Consider the following 19,816-nt stretch of genomic DNA (forward strand, 5'->3'; position numbering starts at 1 on the left):
ACTCCAACTAATACTCACAGTTTGAAATCATGTTATGTTTAACAAAATTTGCAAAAATAGGATAGTTTTTTTAAATCTCTTTATCTAGAATTTTCAAGGTTATCACCATATATAACCGTAGAATTATGCAAACTACTGATTCAACAACTGTTTAACTAATATTAGTTGATAGAAGGCATTCAAATTCTTCAATTCTCCATACCGTTTTCCTGTCCAATAATCCAATTCAGGATGTCATACTTTTGGTTGTTAAGGGCTTGGATTTGTATTTTATTAAGTTTTAATTTCTGTTCTTTGGGTTACTAATCCTTGAAGAAATAAACGTTTTGTTGTTTCTGGAGAGCTGTTCCTCCTCCCCTCTCTCCTCTCTCCTCTCTCCCCTCCCCTCCTTTCCTCTCCCCCCTCTATCCTGGAACTAGTTCTATAGCGTAGACTGGTCTCGAACTCACAGAGATCCGTCTCTGCCTCCAAGTGCTAGGATTAAAGGCGTGCAGTACCTCCGCCTGGCCATTTCTTCGTTTTATTTATTTAATTAATTTATTTACTTATTATGCATACAATATTCTGTCTGTGTGTATGCTTGCAGGCTAGAAGAGGGCACCAGACCTCATTACAGATGGTTGTGAGCCACCATGTGGTTGCTGGGAATTGAACTCAGGACCTTTGGAAGAGCAGGCAATGCTCTTAACCGCTGAGCCATCTCTCCAGCCCCATTTCTTCGTTTTAATAGACATAAAAAGGAAAAACCAAGAAAACGCTTTCGGAACTTCTTTCTAAACTTGGAAGGGAAGTTGATAAACTTTTCTTATTATTTAAAACTAGAAATTTATAGTTCAAACTTAATTTTGAAGAGTTTTGTCCTAAGATAGTACCCGTAGTCCCCCCCCCTCCCATGCCGGGATAAGCTTCTTGTGATTGGGCAGCGTGCGTCCGCCATGACGCCGGAAGGCCTCCTGATTGGTCCGCACAGTCCGCTCTTGGCAGCTTCGCACCGTCGCTCAAGGCGGTGTGGCCCTGCTTTCCCCTAGCGAGCACTCCGTGCTGGTGACTGGAGGGACGGACTGAGCGAGGCGAGGTAACCGCACCGGCCTCAGCGGGAGGGAGCGGCGGGCCTAGCCTGGGTGGGGCCGGGGCTGCGCGCCTGGGCGCGAGGGGCTTCCGCTCTCCCCCTCATCAGGACCGCCCTCCTCGCTGTGCCCCTCTCCAGCCTCGCCCTCCACGCTGCTCCGCCTCCTCAGCCCACCTTCCGCATTGTTCTGCCTCCTCAGCCCCGCCCTCCCATGGGTTTTCTTCCCTGGCCCCGCCTTCCTCAGGGCGCTTTTCCTGCTCAGCCCCGTGTGGCTCCGCCTTCACGCCGCTTGCTCAGCCTCTCGCCCCCACCCTCTTGCCTCCTGAGCTCCGCCCCGCCCTTCTCTGCTGCCCTCTCTTCAGCCCTGCCTGCCCTCTCTTCTTTGAACTCTTCCCTACCCTGCCCTCCTCTCCCTCGCTTCTCCTGCCAGCCTTTCTCTGGCCCTGCCCATCTCACTGCCTTCTCCTTAGACCGCCTTTTTCACGGTCTTCCCACCCGCGGCACGGAGAGTGCAGGCCTTCCTCACCTCAGCTGCTCGGCCTCCTCAGCACTCTTCTCTCTTTTGGCCCCTGCACATCTCTGATAACCTATCTTTACCTGTCTCCCGGACTTCGTTGTGCACCCCTGACAAAGGGTGTCTTCTTTCTTTCTTTCTTTCTTTTTTTTTTTTTTTAAGTTTTCTTCCATTTGACCTGCACAGTGGTCTGTTTTGACTGTTGTGTTTCTGTTCTGTGGGAGATAGGCACATTGTAATCCTGTAAAAGTCGTGTATCGTCTCTCCTGAAGGCAGCAAGGTGTTTGTATGCTTAGAGGAAGGGCCGTTTTGTATTCTTTTTCCTTTTTTGGGGGGGTGGGGAGTGGTTTTCTAGACCTAGTTTTCTTTGTGTAGCCCTGGCTGTCCTGGAACTCACTCTGTAAACCAGGCTGGCCTCCAGCTTAGAGATCCACCTGCCCCTGCCCTCTGAGTGCTGGGATTAAAGGTGTGCACTGTCACATCCAGATTATTCTTTTATTCTAATCATTCCTGCTAGTTCCTCAAACAAACTTTTAAGGAGCTGACTATACCGCTTCCCCCAAATAGCTGGGTCTTCCGTGTTCTTTAAACATTTGGTTATTGTTTTAAATCTTGTCGTAGAAACTTGCTTTAGCTCACCACAGTTGGTCCAGCTTGAGGCCAGCCTTAGTGAGGAAGAGGAGTGAACAATTTAGTTGCAAAACTATACTCTTGGTGGTCCCTTTTGATGTTTTCCCTGAGAACCTTTCCCCAGTTTGTTAGCCAGCAGTCTTCAAACTGGAAGTGTGTGTGAATAAAGTCACCAGCCAGTAGATTGCTCTTACCCAGTGCACAAGATTACACAGGAACACATCTGTGGATCTGTTATCAGCTGAAAGAAACATCTCTTATCTAAGCCTCGCTTATGCCTTCTATAACAGAAGACCGGGTAAACTATGGCATAGAGCCAGGGTTGGGGTTTGTTGAGATTCTGCTTATTGAAAAATTCTGATGTCAGCACAAGAGCACCTCGTATGGGTCAGATTTGTGTCCTTGCTCAAGAGAGCAAAAATCCTTGATACAGTTATTGCCCTTTTCCAGGCACCATGACAACCCTGGATGATAAACTGCTGGGGGAGAAACTACAGTACTATTACAGCACCAGCGAGGATGAGGACAGTGACCATGAAGACAGAGACAGAGCTCCAGCCAGCAGCTCCACACCTGCAGAGGCCGAGTTGGCAGGCGAAGGCATTTCAGTCAATACAGGTACTGGAAAGTGCTGAGCTCTGGAAACTGACTCAAAAAGTGGCCTGTAAAGTATACAGCAACTAGAAACTCTTAGTCTCCTTTATCCAACTCCAATTACACTTCTAGAGACAACACAATGTTGTCTTTGTGCTTGACTTGGACTGCAGGTTCTTACCTACTGAGCCACCTCAGTGGCTCTTATAATACTGTGTATTGTTTTTAGTTTTTTTTTTTTATTGCTGAGAGTTGAACTAAGGGCTTTGTTCATACTATGCACGTGCTCTATCACTGAGTTACATCCCCAGTCCTCTTTAATGTCTCAATATGCCAGTGCTATAAGTTGAGGTGATTCTTAGAGTTTAGCCAGCAATACAGTATTTTTCCTTACACCTTTTCTTCTACTGTATTAGCAACTTTCTAAATTGGTGCCATCTTATTAGATAAGAAATAGTCGTTTTTGTTTTCTTTTTATAGATAAGAGTCTCACTGTGTTTCCTGGGCTGGCCTTGAATTCATGATCTCAAATGATCCTTCATCCTCAGCTTCTCTATAGTAGGAATTTCTGGCATACTCCTGACATGTACTACTACGCCTAACACCCCCCTCCCCCCAATATTTATGGAGTATCTTTCGTGTCAAGAAATGTAGAATTTTCTCATCCTGCCCCTCTTGCCTTTTGGTGCTGGGATCAAATACAGGGTGGGTGTTGTGAGTTCTTGGTTAGTATTCTGTAAGCTGACCTACATTCCCAGCCTTTGGTTTTTGGAGGAAGGATTTTTTTTTTTTTAATCACTGCTTGGCCCATTAGCTCTACATTCTTTTTTTTTTTAATTGATTTTTATTGAGCTCTACATTTTTCTCTGCTCCCCTCCCTGCCTCTCTCCTCCCCACTTCAACCTTCCCCCAAGGTCCTCAGGAGATCTTGTCTTTCTCTACTTTCTACTTCCCATGTAGATTAGATCTGTGTATGTCTCTCTTAGTGTCCTCATTGTTGTCTAAGTTCTCTGGGATTGTGGTTTGTAGGCTGGCTTTCTTTGCTTTATGTTTAAAAACTACATATGAGTGAGTACATGTGATAACTGTCTTTCTGGGTCTGGGTTACCTCACTCAAGATGATGTTTTCTACCTCCATCTATTTTCCTGCAAAATTCAAGATGTCATTATTTTTTTCTGCTGTGTAGTACTCCATTGTGTAAATGTACCACATTTTCCTTATTCATTCTTTGGTCAACAAGCATTTAGATTGTTTCCAGGTTCTGGCTAAACAAACAGTGCTGGTATGAATATAGTTGAGCACATGTCCTTGTGGCAAAATTGAACATTTTTTGGATATATACCAAAAATGGTATTACTGGGTCTTGAGGAAGGTTGTTTCCTAATTTTCTGAGAAATTGCCACACTGACGTCCAAAGGGGCTGTACCAGCTTGCACTCCCATCAGCAATGCAGGAGTGTTCCCTTTACCCTACAACCTCTCCAGCATAAGTTGTCATCAGTGTTTTTGATCTTGGCCATTCTTACAGGTGTAAGATGGAATCTCAGAGTTGTTTTGATTTGCATTTCTCTGATGACTAGGGATGCTGAACATTTCCTTAAGTGTCTTTCAGCCATTTTAGATTCCTCTTTTGAGAGTTCTCTGTTTAGGTATGTACTCCATTTTTTTATTTTTTATTTATTTATTTTTTTTGGTCTTTTGAGACAGGGTTTCTCTGTGGCTTTGGAGCCTGTCCTGGAACTAGCTCTGTAGACCAGGCTGGTCTCGAACTCACAGAGATCCGCCTACCTCTGCCTCCCGAGTGCTGGGATTAAAGGCGTGAGCCACCACCGCCTGGCTCCATTTTTTTTATTGGATTATGTGTTCTTTTGATGACCAATTTCTTGACTTCTTTGTATATTTTGGATATCAGACCTCTGTCTGATATGGGGTTAGTGAAGATCTTTTCCCATTCTGTAGGCTGTCGTTTTGTCTTGTTGATCATGTCCTTTGCTTTACAGAAGCTTTTCAGTTTCAGGAGGTCCCATTTATTGTTTCTCTCAGTGTTTATGCTGCTGGGGTTCTATTTAAGAAGTGGTCTCCAGTGCCAATGTGTTCAAGTGTACTTTCCACTTTCTCTTCTATAAGGTTCAGTGTGGCTGGCTTCATGTTGAGGTCTTTGGTCCATTTGGACTTGAGTTTTGTGCATGGTGATAGATGTGGGTCTATTATCATTCTTCTACGTGTTGATATCCATAACAGCACCACTTGTTAAATATGCTTTCTTTTTTCCATTTGATATTTTTTTGTTCTTTGTCAAAAATCAGGTATTCGAAGATGTATGGATTGAAATCCGGGTCTTCTATTCAGTTCCATTGGTCCTCCTGTCTGTATGCCAATACCAGGCTGTTTTCAGTACTGTAGCTCTGTAGTAGAGTTTAAAGTCAGGGATTGTGATGCCTCTAGAAGTTCTTTTATTGTACAGGATTGTTTTGGCTATCCTGGTTTTTTTGCTTTTCCATATAAAATTGAGTACCATTCTTTTGAGGTCTTTGAAGAATTTTGCTGGGCATTGCGTTGAAACTGTAGATTGCTTTTGGTAAGATTGCCTGGAGGAAGGATCTTATACCTCAGGTTGACTGAACATTTGATCTTTCTGAGTGTGGAATGCTTGCATTGCAGGCATGAGCCACCAAGCTCTGTCTAGAATTACCTTGACCTTCCTAAATGTTTTTTATTTACCTTTTAGTAAATGAATAATAATCTGTCCATTGTTGGGCATTAGGTTGGCCATTTAATTCCTGCAAATTATATTGTAGTAGAACTCACTGTATGTAGAACATTCTGCCCTGTATAAGGATATATGGAGGCTCCTGCTGTGTAATAGATTGAGCAAGCTTCCTGCTGATGTAAGTCCCTTTTTATAGATGTCAGCTGGTCTAAAGCCCTTGTCTGTTCTTGGTCATGTTTGCCCTACTCAGGTCCAAAAGGTGTGATCAATGACTGGCGCCGCTTCAAGCAGTTGGAGACAGAGCAGAGGGAAGAGCAGTGCCGGGAGATGGAGCGGCTGATCAAAAAGCTGTCTATGACCTGCAGGTCCCATCTGGACGAAGAGGAGGAGCAGCAGAAACAGAAGGACCTCCAGGAGAAAATCAGTGGGAAGGTAATGACATCTTCTGACACTTCCTGACTGCTGAAAGTGGGCTTGGTGATTCAGGAAGGGGAGGAAGTTGAATTTGACTTCTGAGCTTTGCAGTGTAGGGCACAGGGGAGAACCCTGTCATAATTCAGCATGCATCTGGGTTTGGTCTCAGCTCAGCACTGGCTGAGCTCCCCAGGGTTCTGCAGGTCAAATATCCATGTTAAGGACTGGCCTGTTGAAAGTGGAGTATCTATTAGTTTCTTAATCATATTCACGGACATTTATTTTGTTGAGGCAGTATAGTAGAACTAGGAGATATTTGAGTCCAGGTTCCTGACAACTCCTTACCTTATCAACATTTAAAGGCTCTCTTGTTCTCTCTGACCAAGGAAGAAATGTACTATAGTACCTAAGATCAATTAACTGTGGCTTAAAGCTAAAAATATCAAGCAAAGGGGTCAGTGAGAAGACTCAGTAGGAAAGGTGCTTGCCATGCAAGCTTGGTGGCCTGAGTTCAGTTCCCAGAACCCATGTAAAGGTGGGAGGAAAGAGCCAGATCCACAGAGCTGTCCTCTGACCCCCATCTGCACACTGTGACCATGTACCCACACATTCACTGTATGCATGCATATGCACACACCGTGATAGTAAGTTGACATCTAAAAATATCAGCCAGTAGTCAGTCGATGGTAGTACACACCTTTAATCCCAGCACTTAGGAGGCAGAGGTGGAGATCTCTGAGTTTGGAGCCAGCCTGTCTACAGAGTAAGTTCCAGGATAGGCTCCAAAACTATAGAGAAACCCTGTCTGGAAAAACCAAAACCAACCAACCAAACAAAAAACAACAAAACAACCAATAAAACAAAAATTTAAAAAATCATTCAACTTAAGGGTGCAGATAAAGCATTTAGTCTAGAGTTGGGGAATGATTTCTGGACATAAAACCTGGAAAATAGTGTATCAGCTAAAAGACCCAGTTAGGTTGGCCAAATAAGACAGTCTCAGGTTAATGTGATGAGAAGATTGGTAATAAGACAGAGTCTAGAAGGATACTGGTTTGTTATGACACAGTACTGACCCAGTGTTCTGCTCTAGTGTGGTACCTGGTTACCACCCCTAGTCTGTACAAGATTAGGAAGAGATGTCTTGTTGTACCAGGCCAGGAGAAAGATATTTGTCAGGGAAGCTGGCTGTAGCACACTGTGCCTGCTGCTCACAGCAAATGAACAGAAAGAGCAGAATGAACCAATAGTCATATGACCACATAGGTCAGATTTGAGAGATTCTGTCTCCATCTTGATGAGTTGCCTGTAATAGACCAGAATTGAAAACTGCCTAGTTGGCAGAAATGAGGCTGGGGGAAAGGTTAAGTATGACATACATGTATTAGTTTATAAAAGTGTTTGGAAACACGAGGACATTTTTTAATTTTTTGAGATAGAGACTCACTGTGTAAACTTGGCCATAGATTGCAGAGATCCACCTGCCTCTGCCTTCTGAGTGCTGGGATTAAAGGTGTTCATTACCACCTTTAATATATATATTAATATAACAATATAAAGTATTGTTAACATTAACTAGAGACAAAAGCAGGTTACGATACCCATGGCTGTTGCTGCTACAGAAGCAAGACCACTACAGTCACTTGACTAGCAGATAGAAAAGCTGGCTTGGTAGTACATGGGAGGCCCAGATGGGGGCATTAGTAGTTTGAAGCCAACCTGATCTATATAGTGCTTACCAGGCCAGCCTGTTCTACATAGGGAAACCGTGTTTCAAAAAAGAGAAAAAAAAACAGGCTGGAGAGCTGGCTCAGTGGTTGAGAGCACATGTTTTTGTGGGGGACTTGGGTTTGATTTCCAGCACCTACATAGTAATTCACAGCCATCCATAACTCTAGTAGATCTAGTGTCTACTGCTGACTTTGGAATGTACCGATCACTCATTTGGTGTTCATAGATACGTGCAGGCAAAACACTCACACATAAAATGAATAAATCTTAAAAAAAAAAAGGAAGTTTAGAGTTTGTGTCATGTGAATGCATGTGCAAAGCAGCAATGAGGTGTGTTCCTTTGGAAGTTTAATCGCGTTGTCTTTTCAGAAGGATCAAGTGACTAAAGTAATGCTTGGCGAGGCTGACAGAGTGTCCATCAGAGAGCTGATGTTCTGTGAGGTTGCCTGTTTGGAATGAGAGACAATATGACAGAAAGAGTGTCCATCATAGAGCTGATATTCTGTGAGGTTGCCTGTTTGGAATGAGAGACAATATGGTATTGTTAAAAACCTAAGTCTCTAAAATCCAGCGTAAGGGTCTAGAGAGATGGCTCAGTGCATAAGAATGGGCACTGCTCTTACAGAGACCCCAGTGCTGTTTCCAGAATCCACATGGTGGGGTAAAACTGTGTAATGCTAGCTCCTGGGAATCTGACACCCTCTTCTGAACTCTGCAGGCCTCTGCACTCACATACCCCCACACAGACACATAGATATACATAATTAAAAGTAATAAAAATAAACCTTTAAAAAGAGTCTAGTTTGAATCCTCGTCTTGTACTCCATACTTGTGTGAATTTGTGCAAATAATGTAAACTCTTGTAGTTAAACCTACATTAATAGAATTCAGTGATAGGTAAACTCAAGGGTGACGGCCAGGGCATGTACTACCAATTACTTGTGAGACCATAGCAGAGCTAGTCCAGGCAACATAATAAGACCCCGATTTAAAGAGAAAAAAAAATTTCCTGGGCCCCATATGGTAGGAAAGAACTAACTCCTACAAGTTGTCTTCTACCTTCCATAGGAGCATAAAGGTATGGGCATGCCCTCTTGCCCTCTGAGTGTAAATGTAATTTAAAATCAAGATGGTCCAGAAGGATGACTCAGCTTTTAAAAGTACTTGTTTTTGTAGACAACCCAGGCTTGGTTCCCAGTACCCATGTGATAACTTGCAACCTCTAACTTCAGTTCCAGGGGATCCAATGCATTCTTCTGTCTTCCACAAGCACCAGCATGCACATGGTGCACATATAACACACCTCTGTACATAGAAGAATGACATAATGTGCATGAGACATTAACGTGGCTCCTTATGTGTTCTAACTACAGGGTCCATATCCACATTGATTAAACTGTTTAATATCTGTTTTTGTTCACCTGCTGGTCTTCCTGCAGATGACCCTGAAGGAGTTTGCTACAGTAGACAAGACTCTGGATGACGAAGAGTTTCTGCAGCAGTACCGGAAGCAGAGAATGGAAGAGATGAGGCAGCAGTTTCATAAAGGGCCCCAGTTCAAGCAAGTTTTTGAGATTCCCAGTGGAGAAGGATTTTTAGACATGATTGATAAAGAACAGAAAAACACCCTTATCATGGTTCATATTTATGAAGATGGCATCCCGGGGACTGAAGCCATGAATGGCTGCATGCTCTGCCTTGCCACAGAGTACCCGGCTGTCAAATTCTGCCGAGTGAGGAGCTCAGTTATTGGGGCCAGCAGTCGTTTTACCCGGAATGCCCTTCCTGCTCTGCTCATCTACAAGGCGGGTGAATTAATTGGCAATTTTGTTCGTGTCACTGACCAGCTGGGGGAAGACTTCTTTGCTGTAGACCTTGAAGCTTTCCTACAGGAATTTGGATTGCTCCCAGAAAAAGAAGTCTTGGTGCTGACATCTGTTCGAAACTCTGCCACCTGTCATAGTGAAGACAGCGATCTGGAATTAGATTGAACTGATAATTTAGTTCCATAGCTATCTCATTGTTTGGGCTAGAGGACACATGTCTGTATTTCTGTCCCTCCTGTATCTTCTGGCTTTACAGCTGTTCTTCATAGTCTCATTTAGTATATATGAAAGTCAAGAAATTCTTAGATTAAATCAGAATGTCAACTCATGTTGTGGCTAGCAGTAAAGTGACTTCAGAGTATATAAACAGGAAGCTAAGCTTTGAGCTTTTTACTTATCTAGTGTGTTTTCTCTGATATTGTTTCTAGTCAATATTGACATGACACCCTTGAAGGCAATGTCTTGAAAATTGTCTTTTAATAACCTCAGAGTTCCACCAGATCTGAGAGTATAATTCCCTAGTGAATGTGTTATGTGTAATATAAATAGTGCATTTCCATAATCACTTGATTGAAAATCATGTTTCCCTGTAATCAGACTCATAACTCTACTTTCTTTTTCTCTAGACCCTTCACCAGGGTCTGACTTAGAGGCTTCATACAAGGTTAGTGATGTAGCTCAGTGGTGAACACTTACTTGGAGCATATATAGGGCTTCAAGACTGACACTTATATGGGTAGAGCTTGAAGCCTCAGTAGGAGGACCTTTCTGTTTTGCTCATCAACTTTATTCATTTTATTTAACAAGATAAGTTCTTATTTAACCTAGATTAAAAAAAAACAAACCTTTTTTTGCTAGTTAGAAAAAAATTCATATTTAGTAGAGGAAAATTGGCTAAATACAGCTGCAAAAATGGTTTAATATATATATTTCTACCACATAAACGCTATGCTTTGGTATATTTCATATGTAGATTTTTTTAATGTATTCAGAGGCTTTTGTTTGTTTTTAAATGAAATTGGGGCCGGGCGGTGGTGGCGCACGCCTTTAATCCCAGCACTCGGGAGGCAGAGGCAGGCGAATCTCTGTGAGTTCGAGACCAGCCTGGTCTACAAGAGCTAGTTCCAGGACAGGCTCCAAAACCACAGAGAAACCCTGTCTCGAAAAACCAAAAAAAAAAATAAATAAATAAATGAAATTGGGATCATTCTAAGCATACTGTCTGATCATATGGTCAGCCACTAACATCAGAATTTTTTTCATATTAGTAAATACTCTTAATAGTAGATTAATTGGTAGATATACTGTAATCTGCTTGGTGGTTATTTTTTAGAAAGATGGCAAACTTTTTTATTATTATGAAAGCAACATGTTCAATTGTAGAACATATAATAAAAATTACGCTTAAAAGATATTTAAAAGCCGACCTGCCTGTTTGCCTGCTAACTCAGTGGAACCCTGGAACACAGCTTGCTCCAATACTGAGGGGATCTAAGAGCCAGCCAGCAGGGAATATTCCTGCAGCTGAACTATCCCCCAACCCACTCTGCCCCCACACCCGCCTGCTCGCCTGTGAGCTCAGTGGAACACTGTAACACAGATTGCTCCAGTACTGAGGGGTCTTGGGAGATATGTTAACAGCCACAGGGCCAGGCAGCTGGACGCCCCACTCTCTAAGATCTCCCCATGGGACAAAACCCAGGGGCCCCTCTCCAGCTCCCTCAGCTTTTCTAGCCAGCCAACGGGGAGTTTTCCTGTGTCTAGTCTATTCCCCCACTTAGCCTGCCCCCAAACCCACCTATTTGCCTGTGAGCTTCATGGAACCCTGAAACACAGCTTCCTCTAATACTGAGGGGATCTAAGAGACAGCAACAACAAGGATTGAACCAAGACACCAAGACACTCTGGCCTCATTTGAAGGAAGAGATGGGTAGGTGCCAAAGCAAGAATTCCTTCAATATCCTAAAAAGCAACATGGTAACACCAGAACCCAGCAGACACACAAAAGGAAGACTTGATCATCTTAACCCAGAAGTAGGAGAAAATGACTTTAAACATAACTTTATGAAAATAATGGAGACCTTTAAAGAGGAAGTGAAAAACTCCCTTAAAGAAATGAAAGCCAGTTTGGATGTTCACCTTCCTAGACATGGACGGAGGGGGGAGGACCTTGGACTTTCCACAGGGTAGGGAACCCTGACTGCTCTTTGGACTGGAGAGGGAGGGGGAGAGGAGTGGGGGGAGGGGGAGAAGGGTGGGAGGAGGGGGAGGGAAATGGGAGGCTAGGGGGAGGCGGAAACTTTATTTTTTTTCCTTTTCTCAATAAAAAAAAATTTAAAAAATTAAAAAAAAAGAAATGAAAGAGAAGACAAAAAGTTGGAAGAAATTAATCCCTCAAAGAAAACTAAGAAAACCAAGAAAAAACAAACAGGTGAAGGAAATAGTTCAAGACTTGAAGACTGAAATATAGGTAATAAAGAAAACATAAACCGAGGGAATTCTGGATATGGAGAATCTGGGTAAATGAACAGGAACTACAGAGACAAGTATAACCAAAAGAATACAAGACATGGAAGAAAGAATCTCAGGCGCTGAAGATATATAGAGGAAATAGACACATTGGTCAAAGAAAACATTAAATACAATAAATTCTTAAAACACTCAGGAAATCTGGGACACCATGAAAAGACCAAACCTAAGAATAATAGGGGTAGAAGGAGAACTCCAGCTCAAAGGCCCAGAAAATATATTCAACATAAAAGAAAACTTTCTCAACCTAAAGAAGGATATCCCTATGAAGGCACAAGAAGTACAGGGAGTTTTACAGGTTACAGAACACCAAATAGACAGGATCAAAAAAAAAATCCCCTCATCATATAATAATCAAAACATAAAACATACAGAATAAGAGCAGTCAGGGTTCTCTGACCTGTGGGAAGTCCAAGGTCCTCCTCTCCTCCATCCAGGTCTAGGAAGGTGACCATCCAAACAGGCTAGGCTCCCACAAAGGCAATACATGCAGTAGGATCAAAACCCAGTGCCATTGTCCTTGGCTTCTCAGTCAGCCCTCCTTGTCTGACAAATTCAGAGAGTCCGGTTTGATCATATGCTCCGTCAGTCCCAGTCCAACTTGATTTGGTGTGAACCCTGACTGCTCTTTGGACTGGAGAGGGAGGGAGATGGGGGAGGGAAATGGGAGGGGGGAGGAGGTGGAAATTTTTAAGTAAAAAAAAAAGATAGAATTCAAGAATTCTTATCCAGCTACAATGAACAATCGAGAATACAGCATGAGACTGAAGGATTGGACTTTTGTAATGTTTTCTGTACTAAATCTGACTGTATAGGCCTCCAAATGACATTCTTTATAAACAGAAAAGCAAACAGCAATCATTAGTTAAGACAAGGTTCAATGAATAAAATCTAACAATGTTGAAAAAAACATACAGAATAAAGAAAGGATACTAAGAGCTGCAAAGGAAAAAGGTCAAGTAACATATAAAGGTAAACCTATCAGAATTACACCTGACTTCTCTATGGAAACCATGAAAGCCAGAAGGTCCTGGATAGATGTGCTGCAGACACTAACAGATCATGGATGCAAGCCCAGACTACTATACCCAGCAAAGCTTGCTTTCAACATCAATCAAGAAAACAAGATATTCCATGACAAAAACAGATTTAAACAATACGTATCCACAAACCCAACCTTACAGAAAGTACTAGAAGGAAAATCTCAACCCAAGGAAGCTAACTACACCCACAATAACAGAGACATCTGATAACCCTCCACCAGCATAACTCAAAGAAAACACACAAACGCTACTGAAAAATAACTGGAGTTTACCACTGGTCATTAATATCACTTAATATCAATGGGCTCAATTCACCTATAAAAAGGCCCAGTTAAGAGAATGGAGACGAAAATAGGATCCAACATTCTGCTGTTTACCAGAAACACACCTCAACTTCAAAGAGAGACACTCCTCAGAGTTGGGAAAAGGTTTTCCAATCAAATGGACCTAAGAAACAAGGGGGTGTGGCTATCCTAATATCTTACAAAATTGATTTCAAACTCAATCAGTCAGAAGAGATGGAAAAGGATGCTTTATACTCATGACAGGAACAATTCATCAGGATGAAGTCTCAATCCTGAATATCTATGCCCCTAATACAAAAGCACCCACATATGTAAAAGAAACATTACTAAAACTTAAATCGCACATCAAACCCCACACATTAATAGTATATTTCAACACTCTTCTCTCATCAATGGACAGGTCGACCAGACAGAAACTTAACAAAGAAATAAGAGAATTAACAGATGTAATTATTCAAATGGACTTAACAGACATCTATAGAACATTCCACTCAAAAAAGATTATACCTTCTCAGAACCTCATGAAACCTCTAAAATTGATCACATACTCAGTAACAAAGCAAACATCCACAGATACAAAAAAATTGGACTAACCCCCTCTGTCTTATCGAATCACCATGGAGTGAAGTTAGAATTTAACAAGAATACTACTCCTAGAAAGCCTGAAAACTCATGGAAACTGAACAGTCAACTACTGAACCACCCTTGGATCAAGGAAGAAATAAAGAAATTAAAGTCTTCCTTCAATTCAATGGAAATGAAGGCACAACATATCCAAACCTAGGGGACACTATGAAAGCAGTGCTAAAAGGAAAGTTCATAGCACTAAGTGCCCACATAAAGAAAATGGAGAAAGCTCGTGTTAGTGACTTAACAGCATACCTGAAAGCTCTAGAAAAAAAAGACTCACCCAGGAGCAGTAAAAGACCAAATTGACAGCTAAACGCAACAAAATAGAAACACAGAAAACAATACAAAGAATCAATGAAACAAAGAGCTGGTTCTTTGAGAAAATCAACAAGATAGACAAACCCTTACCCAAACTAATCAAAAGGTGGAAGAGAACATCCAAATTAACAAAATCAGAAATGGAAAGGGGGACATTAACAACAGACACTGAATAAATTCAGAGAATCATTAGGTCTTACTACAAAAACCTGTACTCCACAAAATTGGAAAATGTAAAAGAAATGGACAATTTTTTAAGATAGATACCATATACTAAAATTAAATCAAGACCAGGTTAACAATTAAATAGACCTATAAACTGCAAGGAAATAGAAGCTGCCATAAAAAAAACCTCTCAAAAAAAAAAAAAAGCCCAGGGCCATATGGTTTTAGTGCAAAATTCTACCAGAGTGTTCAAAGTGCTCCACATAATAGAAACAGAAGGGTCATTGCCAAACTCTTTTTATGAGGCTACAGTTACTCTGATACCAAAACTGCACAAAGACTCAACCAAGAAAGAGAATTATAGACCAATCTCACTTATAAACATAGATGCAAAAATTGGTAAACCGAATCCAAGAACACATCAAAAAGATCATCCATCAGAAAACAAACTCCACTGGGAGCAGAAACCAGGAGCAAATCCAGTCCCAGGAGACAACCCAGTCCTAGAACACTGGTGGATCATGATTGAGCCAGCAACCAGATCCAGAGTCAGCAATCTCCTACAGAACAGGTCCACCTACAAGCCAGGGACTTCTGCAGGAGGATTTACAGAAATAGATCAAAGCCAGCAACCTATGCTAAAGTAGGCCTGAGACAGCAAACTCCAAGGGAGCAGAGCAAAGCACAGGAGTGCTGAGCTAACTCTCGGATCAGGGGTAACCAACAGGATAACTAGAACTGTGACACTGACTGTACCACAAAGAACAACCATCTGAACTTTGGATTCACTGTCACCTAGAAGATTATTCAACAGAATCTCAGACAGCCCCTATTACACCTATTAGAGGGAAAGATGAGTAGAAAAGATCACACTCTATACCACAAAGAGCAACACAACACCAGTAAAATCTAAAGACCCTACAACAGCAAGACCTGAACAACTAAATATGGATGAACCAGAAGAAAATGACCTAAAAATAACTTCAAGAGAATGTTTGAAATTCTTAAAGATGAAGTGAGAAATTCCCTTAAAGAAATTCAGGAAAAGTCACACAAAAAATTGGAAGCTATAAGCAATTCACTTTTGGTTTCTAGCCATAAATAAAGGACATTGAGCTTATAATTTATGTTCCTAGAGAAGCTAAATAAGAAGGTGATCCAAAGACAAACACATAGGCATCCTCCTGAATATTAACCCTCATCAGGCGATGAAAGGAGACAAAGACAGAGACCCACATTGGAGCACCGGACAGAAATCTCAAGGTCCAAATCAGGAGCAGAAGGAGAGGGAGCACGAGTAAGGAACTCAGGACCGTGAGGGGTGCACCCACACACTGAGACAATGGGGATGTTCTATCGGGAACTCACCAAGGCCAGCTGGCCTGGGTCTGAAAAAGCATGGGATAAATCCGGACTAGCTGAACATAGTGGACAATGAGGAATACTGAGAACTCAAGAACAATCACAGTGGGTTGTTGTTTTTTTTTTTCACAGTGGGTTTTTGATTCTACTGCATGTACTGGCTTTGGGGGAGCCTAGGCAGTTTGGATGCTCACCTTACTAGACCTGGATAGAGGTGGGCGGTCCTTGGGCTTACCACAGGTCAGGGAACCCTGATTGCTCTTCGAGCAGATGAGGGAGGGGGACTTGATTGGGGGAGGGGGAGGGAAATGGGAGGCAGTGGCGGGGAGGAGGCAGAAATCCTTAATAAATAAATAAATTAAAAATAAAGAAAACCAAGAAAAAGAAATCAAACATATGAAAGAAACTATCCAGGACTTGAAAACTGAAACAGAAACAATAAAGAAAACAACAAGCCGAAGGAATCATAGAAAAAGAAATCATGAGAAAAAGATCAGGAACCACAAATGCAAGCATGAACAGCAGAATATAAGAAATGGTAAAGAGAATCTCAAGCACTGAAGATACAATAGAGGAAATAGACTCATCAGTCAAAGAAAACATTAAATTTAACAAAAGCTTAACCCAAAATATCCATGAGATATGGGACACCATGACAAAGCCAAATCTTAGAGTAATAGGTATAGAAGAAGGAGAAGAAGTTCAACTCAAAGGCACAGAAAATCTAATTTAACAAAATCATAGAAGAAAACTTTCCCTACCTAAAGAAAGATATGCCTATGAAGATACAAGAAGCTTACAGAACACCAAATAGACTGGATCCAAAAAAAAGTCCTCTCCCCACATAATAATCAAAACACTAAACATACAGAATAAAGAAAGAATAATAAGAGCTTCGAAGGAAAAAGGCCAAGTAATATATAAAGGTAGACCTATCAAAATTACACCTGACTTCTCATGGGAGACAATGAAAGCCAGAAGGTCATGGTCAAGCATTATGCAGACATGAAGAAACCATGAATGCCAGCCCAGACTACTATACCCAGCAAAACTGACAATCACCATAGAAGGACAAAACAAGATATTCCATGACAAATCTAGATTTCACTGATACCAAGCCACAAACCCAGCCATACACAAAATACTACAAGGAAAACTCCAACCCAAGGAAGATGGCTACACCAACAAAAACACAATTGATAATCTCATAACAGCAAATACCAAAGAAGAAAAAATGTACAAATTAACATTACCAACAATGAAAACTAAGTTAACAGGAGAGAGCAATCACTGGTCATTAATATCCCTTAATGTAAATGGGCTCAACTCACCTATAAAAAGGCACAGGCCAACAGATTGGTTACAAAAACAGAATCCATCCTTCTGCATACAAGAAACGCATCTCAACCTCAAAGACAGACATTGTCTCAGAGTAAAGGGTAGGGAAAAATATACCAATCAAATGGACCCAAGAAACAAGCTGGTGTAGCTATTCTAATATCTAACAAAATAAACTTCAAGCTAAAATCAGTCAAATGAGACAAAGAAGGACATTTCATATTAGTCACAGGAAAAATCCATCAAGAGGAAATTTCAATACTGAACATTTATGCCCCAAACACAAGGGCACCCTCATACGTCAAAGGAACACATCTAAAGCTTAAACATACATTAAACCCCACACACTAATAGTGGGGAACCCCAACACTCCACTCTCACCACTGGACAGGTCAGTCAGACAAAAAGTGAACAGAGAAATAACAGATGTTATAACTCAAATGGACTTAACAGACATCTATAGAATATTCCATCCAAATTGAAAAGAATATACCTTTGTCTCAGCACCTCATGGAACCTTCTCAAAAACTGACCACATACTCAGTAACAAAACAAACCTCAACAAATACAAAAAAAATTGGAATAACCCAATGTATTTTATCAGATCACCATGGTTTAAAACTAGAAGTTAACAGCAATTCTAATTCCAGAAAACCCACAAACACATGGAAATTAAACAATGCTCACCTGAATCATCAATGGGACAAGGAATAAATAAAGGGGGAAATTAAAGACTTCCTAAAATTCAATGAAAATGACCACACAACATACCCAAATTTATGGGACACAATGAAAGCAGTGTTAAGAGGAAAGTTCATAGCACTAAATGCCTACTTAAAGAAGCTGAAAAAACCCCACACTAGTGAATTAACAGAACATTTGAAAACTTTAGAACAAAAAGAATCAAACTTACCTAAGAGAACTAGATGGCAGGAAATAATCAAATTAAGAGCTGAAATCAACAAAATAGAAACAAAGAAAACAATACAAAGAATCAATGAGACAAAGTGTTGGTTCTTCGAGAAAATCAACAAAATAGACAAACCTTTATCCAAACTAATCAAAAGGCAGAGAGAGATATACAAATTAACAAAATCAGAAATGAAAAGGGGGATATAACGACAGACATGGAAGAAATACAGAGAATCATCAGGTCATATTGTGAAAACCTGTACTCCACAAAATTGGAAAACTTAAAGAAAATGGATAACTTTCTGGATAAATATTACTTACCAACTTAAATCAAGACCAGATAAACAAATTAAACAGACCTATCACTGCTGAAAAAATAGAAACAGTAATAAAAAGTCTCCCAACCAAAAAAAAGGCCCAGGCCAAGATGGTTTCAGCTCAGAATTCTCTAAGACTTTCAAAAAAGAACTAATACCAATACTCCTCAAATTATTCCACACAATGGAAACAGAAGGAACATTGCTAAACTCTTTTTATGAGGCTACAATTACCACATAAAGACATTACTAAGAAAGAGACCAATCTTACTCATGAACATTGATGCAAAAATACTAAATAAAATACTGGCAAATCGAATCCAAGAACACATCAGAACCATCATCCACCATGATCATGTTGGCTTCATCCCAGAGATGCAGGGATGGTTCAATATATGAAAATCTGTCAACGTCATCCACCATATAAACAAACTGAAAAATAAAAACCACATGATCATTTCATTAGATGCCGAAAAAGCTTTTGACAAAATACAACATCCCTTCATGATAAAGGTCTTGGAGAGAGCAGGGATACAAGGAAATACTTAAATATAATTAAGGCAGTATACAGCAAGACAATAGCCAAATTCAAACTAAGTGGAGAGAAACTCACAGAGATTCCACTGAAATCAGGAACAAGACAAGGTTGACCACTTTTTCCATAGCTATTCAATATAGTTCTTGAGGTTCTAGCTAGAGCAATAAGATACCAAAGGAAGATCAAGGGGATACAAATTGGAAAAGAAGAAGTCAAATGTAGGGCCCGGGTCTACCCTTGTTCCTGGGGTTCATCTTGAGGACAGTTTCTGGTCAGCTAAATAAAGTATCTGTTTGTTCCTGTGCTCTCCCTGCCCTGCCTGGTGATTAGCTGTAGGGCATTGTTGACTCCATCTTTGGCACAATAATTTCCCACCTATTGGGGTGGAAATCCTTGTGCAGCAGCTAGGTATATAAGGATTTCCCCAAGGTTGAATAAATGGCATTCTGATGATCTCCTTACGAATGACCCAGGTCTCTTTGTGTGTTCTTTCAATCTCCAGGCCTTTGCCTGACTTGTGTACAGTACAGTGGCACACTAACTGTACCAAGGGGGTAACACAGAATCGGGTGTTACAGTCAAACTCTTACTGTTTGCTGATGATATGATAGCTTACATAAGCCATCCCAAAAAATTCTACTAAGAAACTTTTACAACTCATAAACACTTCTACACAGCAGAAAAAAAATATCAGCATCTTGAATTTTGCAGGAAACGTATGGAGCTTGAAATTATATTGAGTGAGGTAACCTAGACACAGAAAGACAATTATCACATGTACTCACTCACAGGTGGTTTTTAAACATAAAGCCAGCCTATAAACCACAATCCCCGAAAACTTAGACAGCAATGAGGACACTAAGAGAGACTT

At 41.0% G+C, this 19,816-nt stretch overlaps 1 protein-coding gene across 4 annotated transcripts; it reads left to right on the plus strand.

Annotated features, from left to right (window-relative positions):
* The first annotated feature begins 950 nt into the window (after window positions 1–950).
* Window positions 951–10,912, plus strand: Pdcl (phosducin like). 4 transcript variants are annotated; one of them, XM_075986113.1, is made up of 5 exons: window positions 951–1,075; window positions 2,664–2,831; window positions 5,768–5,949; window positions 9,102–10,522; window positions 10,703–10,912. In XM_075986113.1, exons 2-4 carry the CDS (start codon window positions 2,669–2,671, stop codon window positions 9,651–9,653), a joined length of 897 nt encoding a protein of 298 aa, XP_075842228.1. In that variant the 5' UTR covers window positions 951–1,075; window positions 2,664–2,668; the 3' UTR covers window positions 9,654–10,522; window positions 10,703–10,912. The 4 variants fall into 4 exon arrangements, with proteins under 4 accessions (XP_075842228.1, XP_075842229.1, XP_075842230.1 ...); XM_075986114.1 differs by lacking the exon at window positions 951–1,075 and adding an exon at window positions 1,365–1,865; XM_075986115.1 differs by lacking the exon at window positions 951–1,075 and adding an exon at window positions 1,907–2,049.
* The last annotated feature ends 8,904 nt before the right edge of the window (window positions 10,913–19,816 follow it).

Source organism: Microtus pennsylvanicus, chromosome 9, assembly GCF_037038515.1.
Source record: "Microtus pennsylvanicus isolate mMicPen1 chromosome 9, mMicPen1.hap1, whole genome shotgun sequence".
NCBI classification, from domain to species: Eukaryota; Metazoa; Chordata; class Mammalia; order Rodentia; family Cricetidae; genus Microtus; species Microtus pennsylvanicus.

Excerpts from the sequence above, each read along its gene's own strand:
- Pdcl (XM_075986113.1), top strand. The coding sequence starts at position 2,669 with ATGACAACCCTGGATGATAAACTGCTGGGGGAGAAACTACAGTACTAT. Across the intron at positions 2,832-5,767 it reads AGGCATTTCAGTCAATACAG|GTCCAAAAGGTGTGATCAAT; the intron begins GTACTGGAAAGT and ends TGCCCTACTCAG. Across the intron at positions 5,950-9,101 it reads AGGAGAAAATCAGTGGGAAG|ATGACCCTGAAGGAGTTTGC; the intron begins GTAATGACATCT and ends GTCTTCCTGCAG.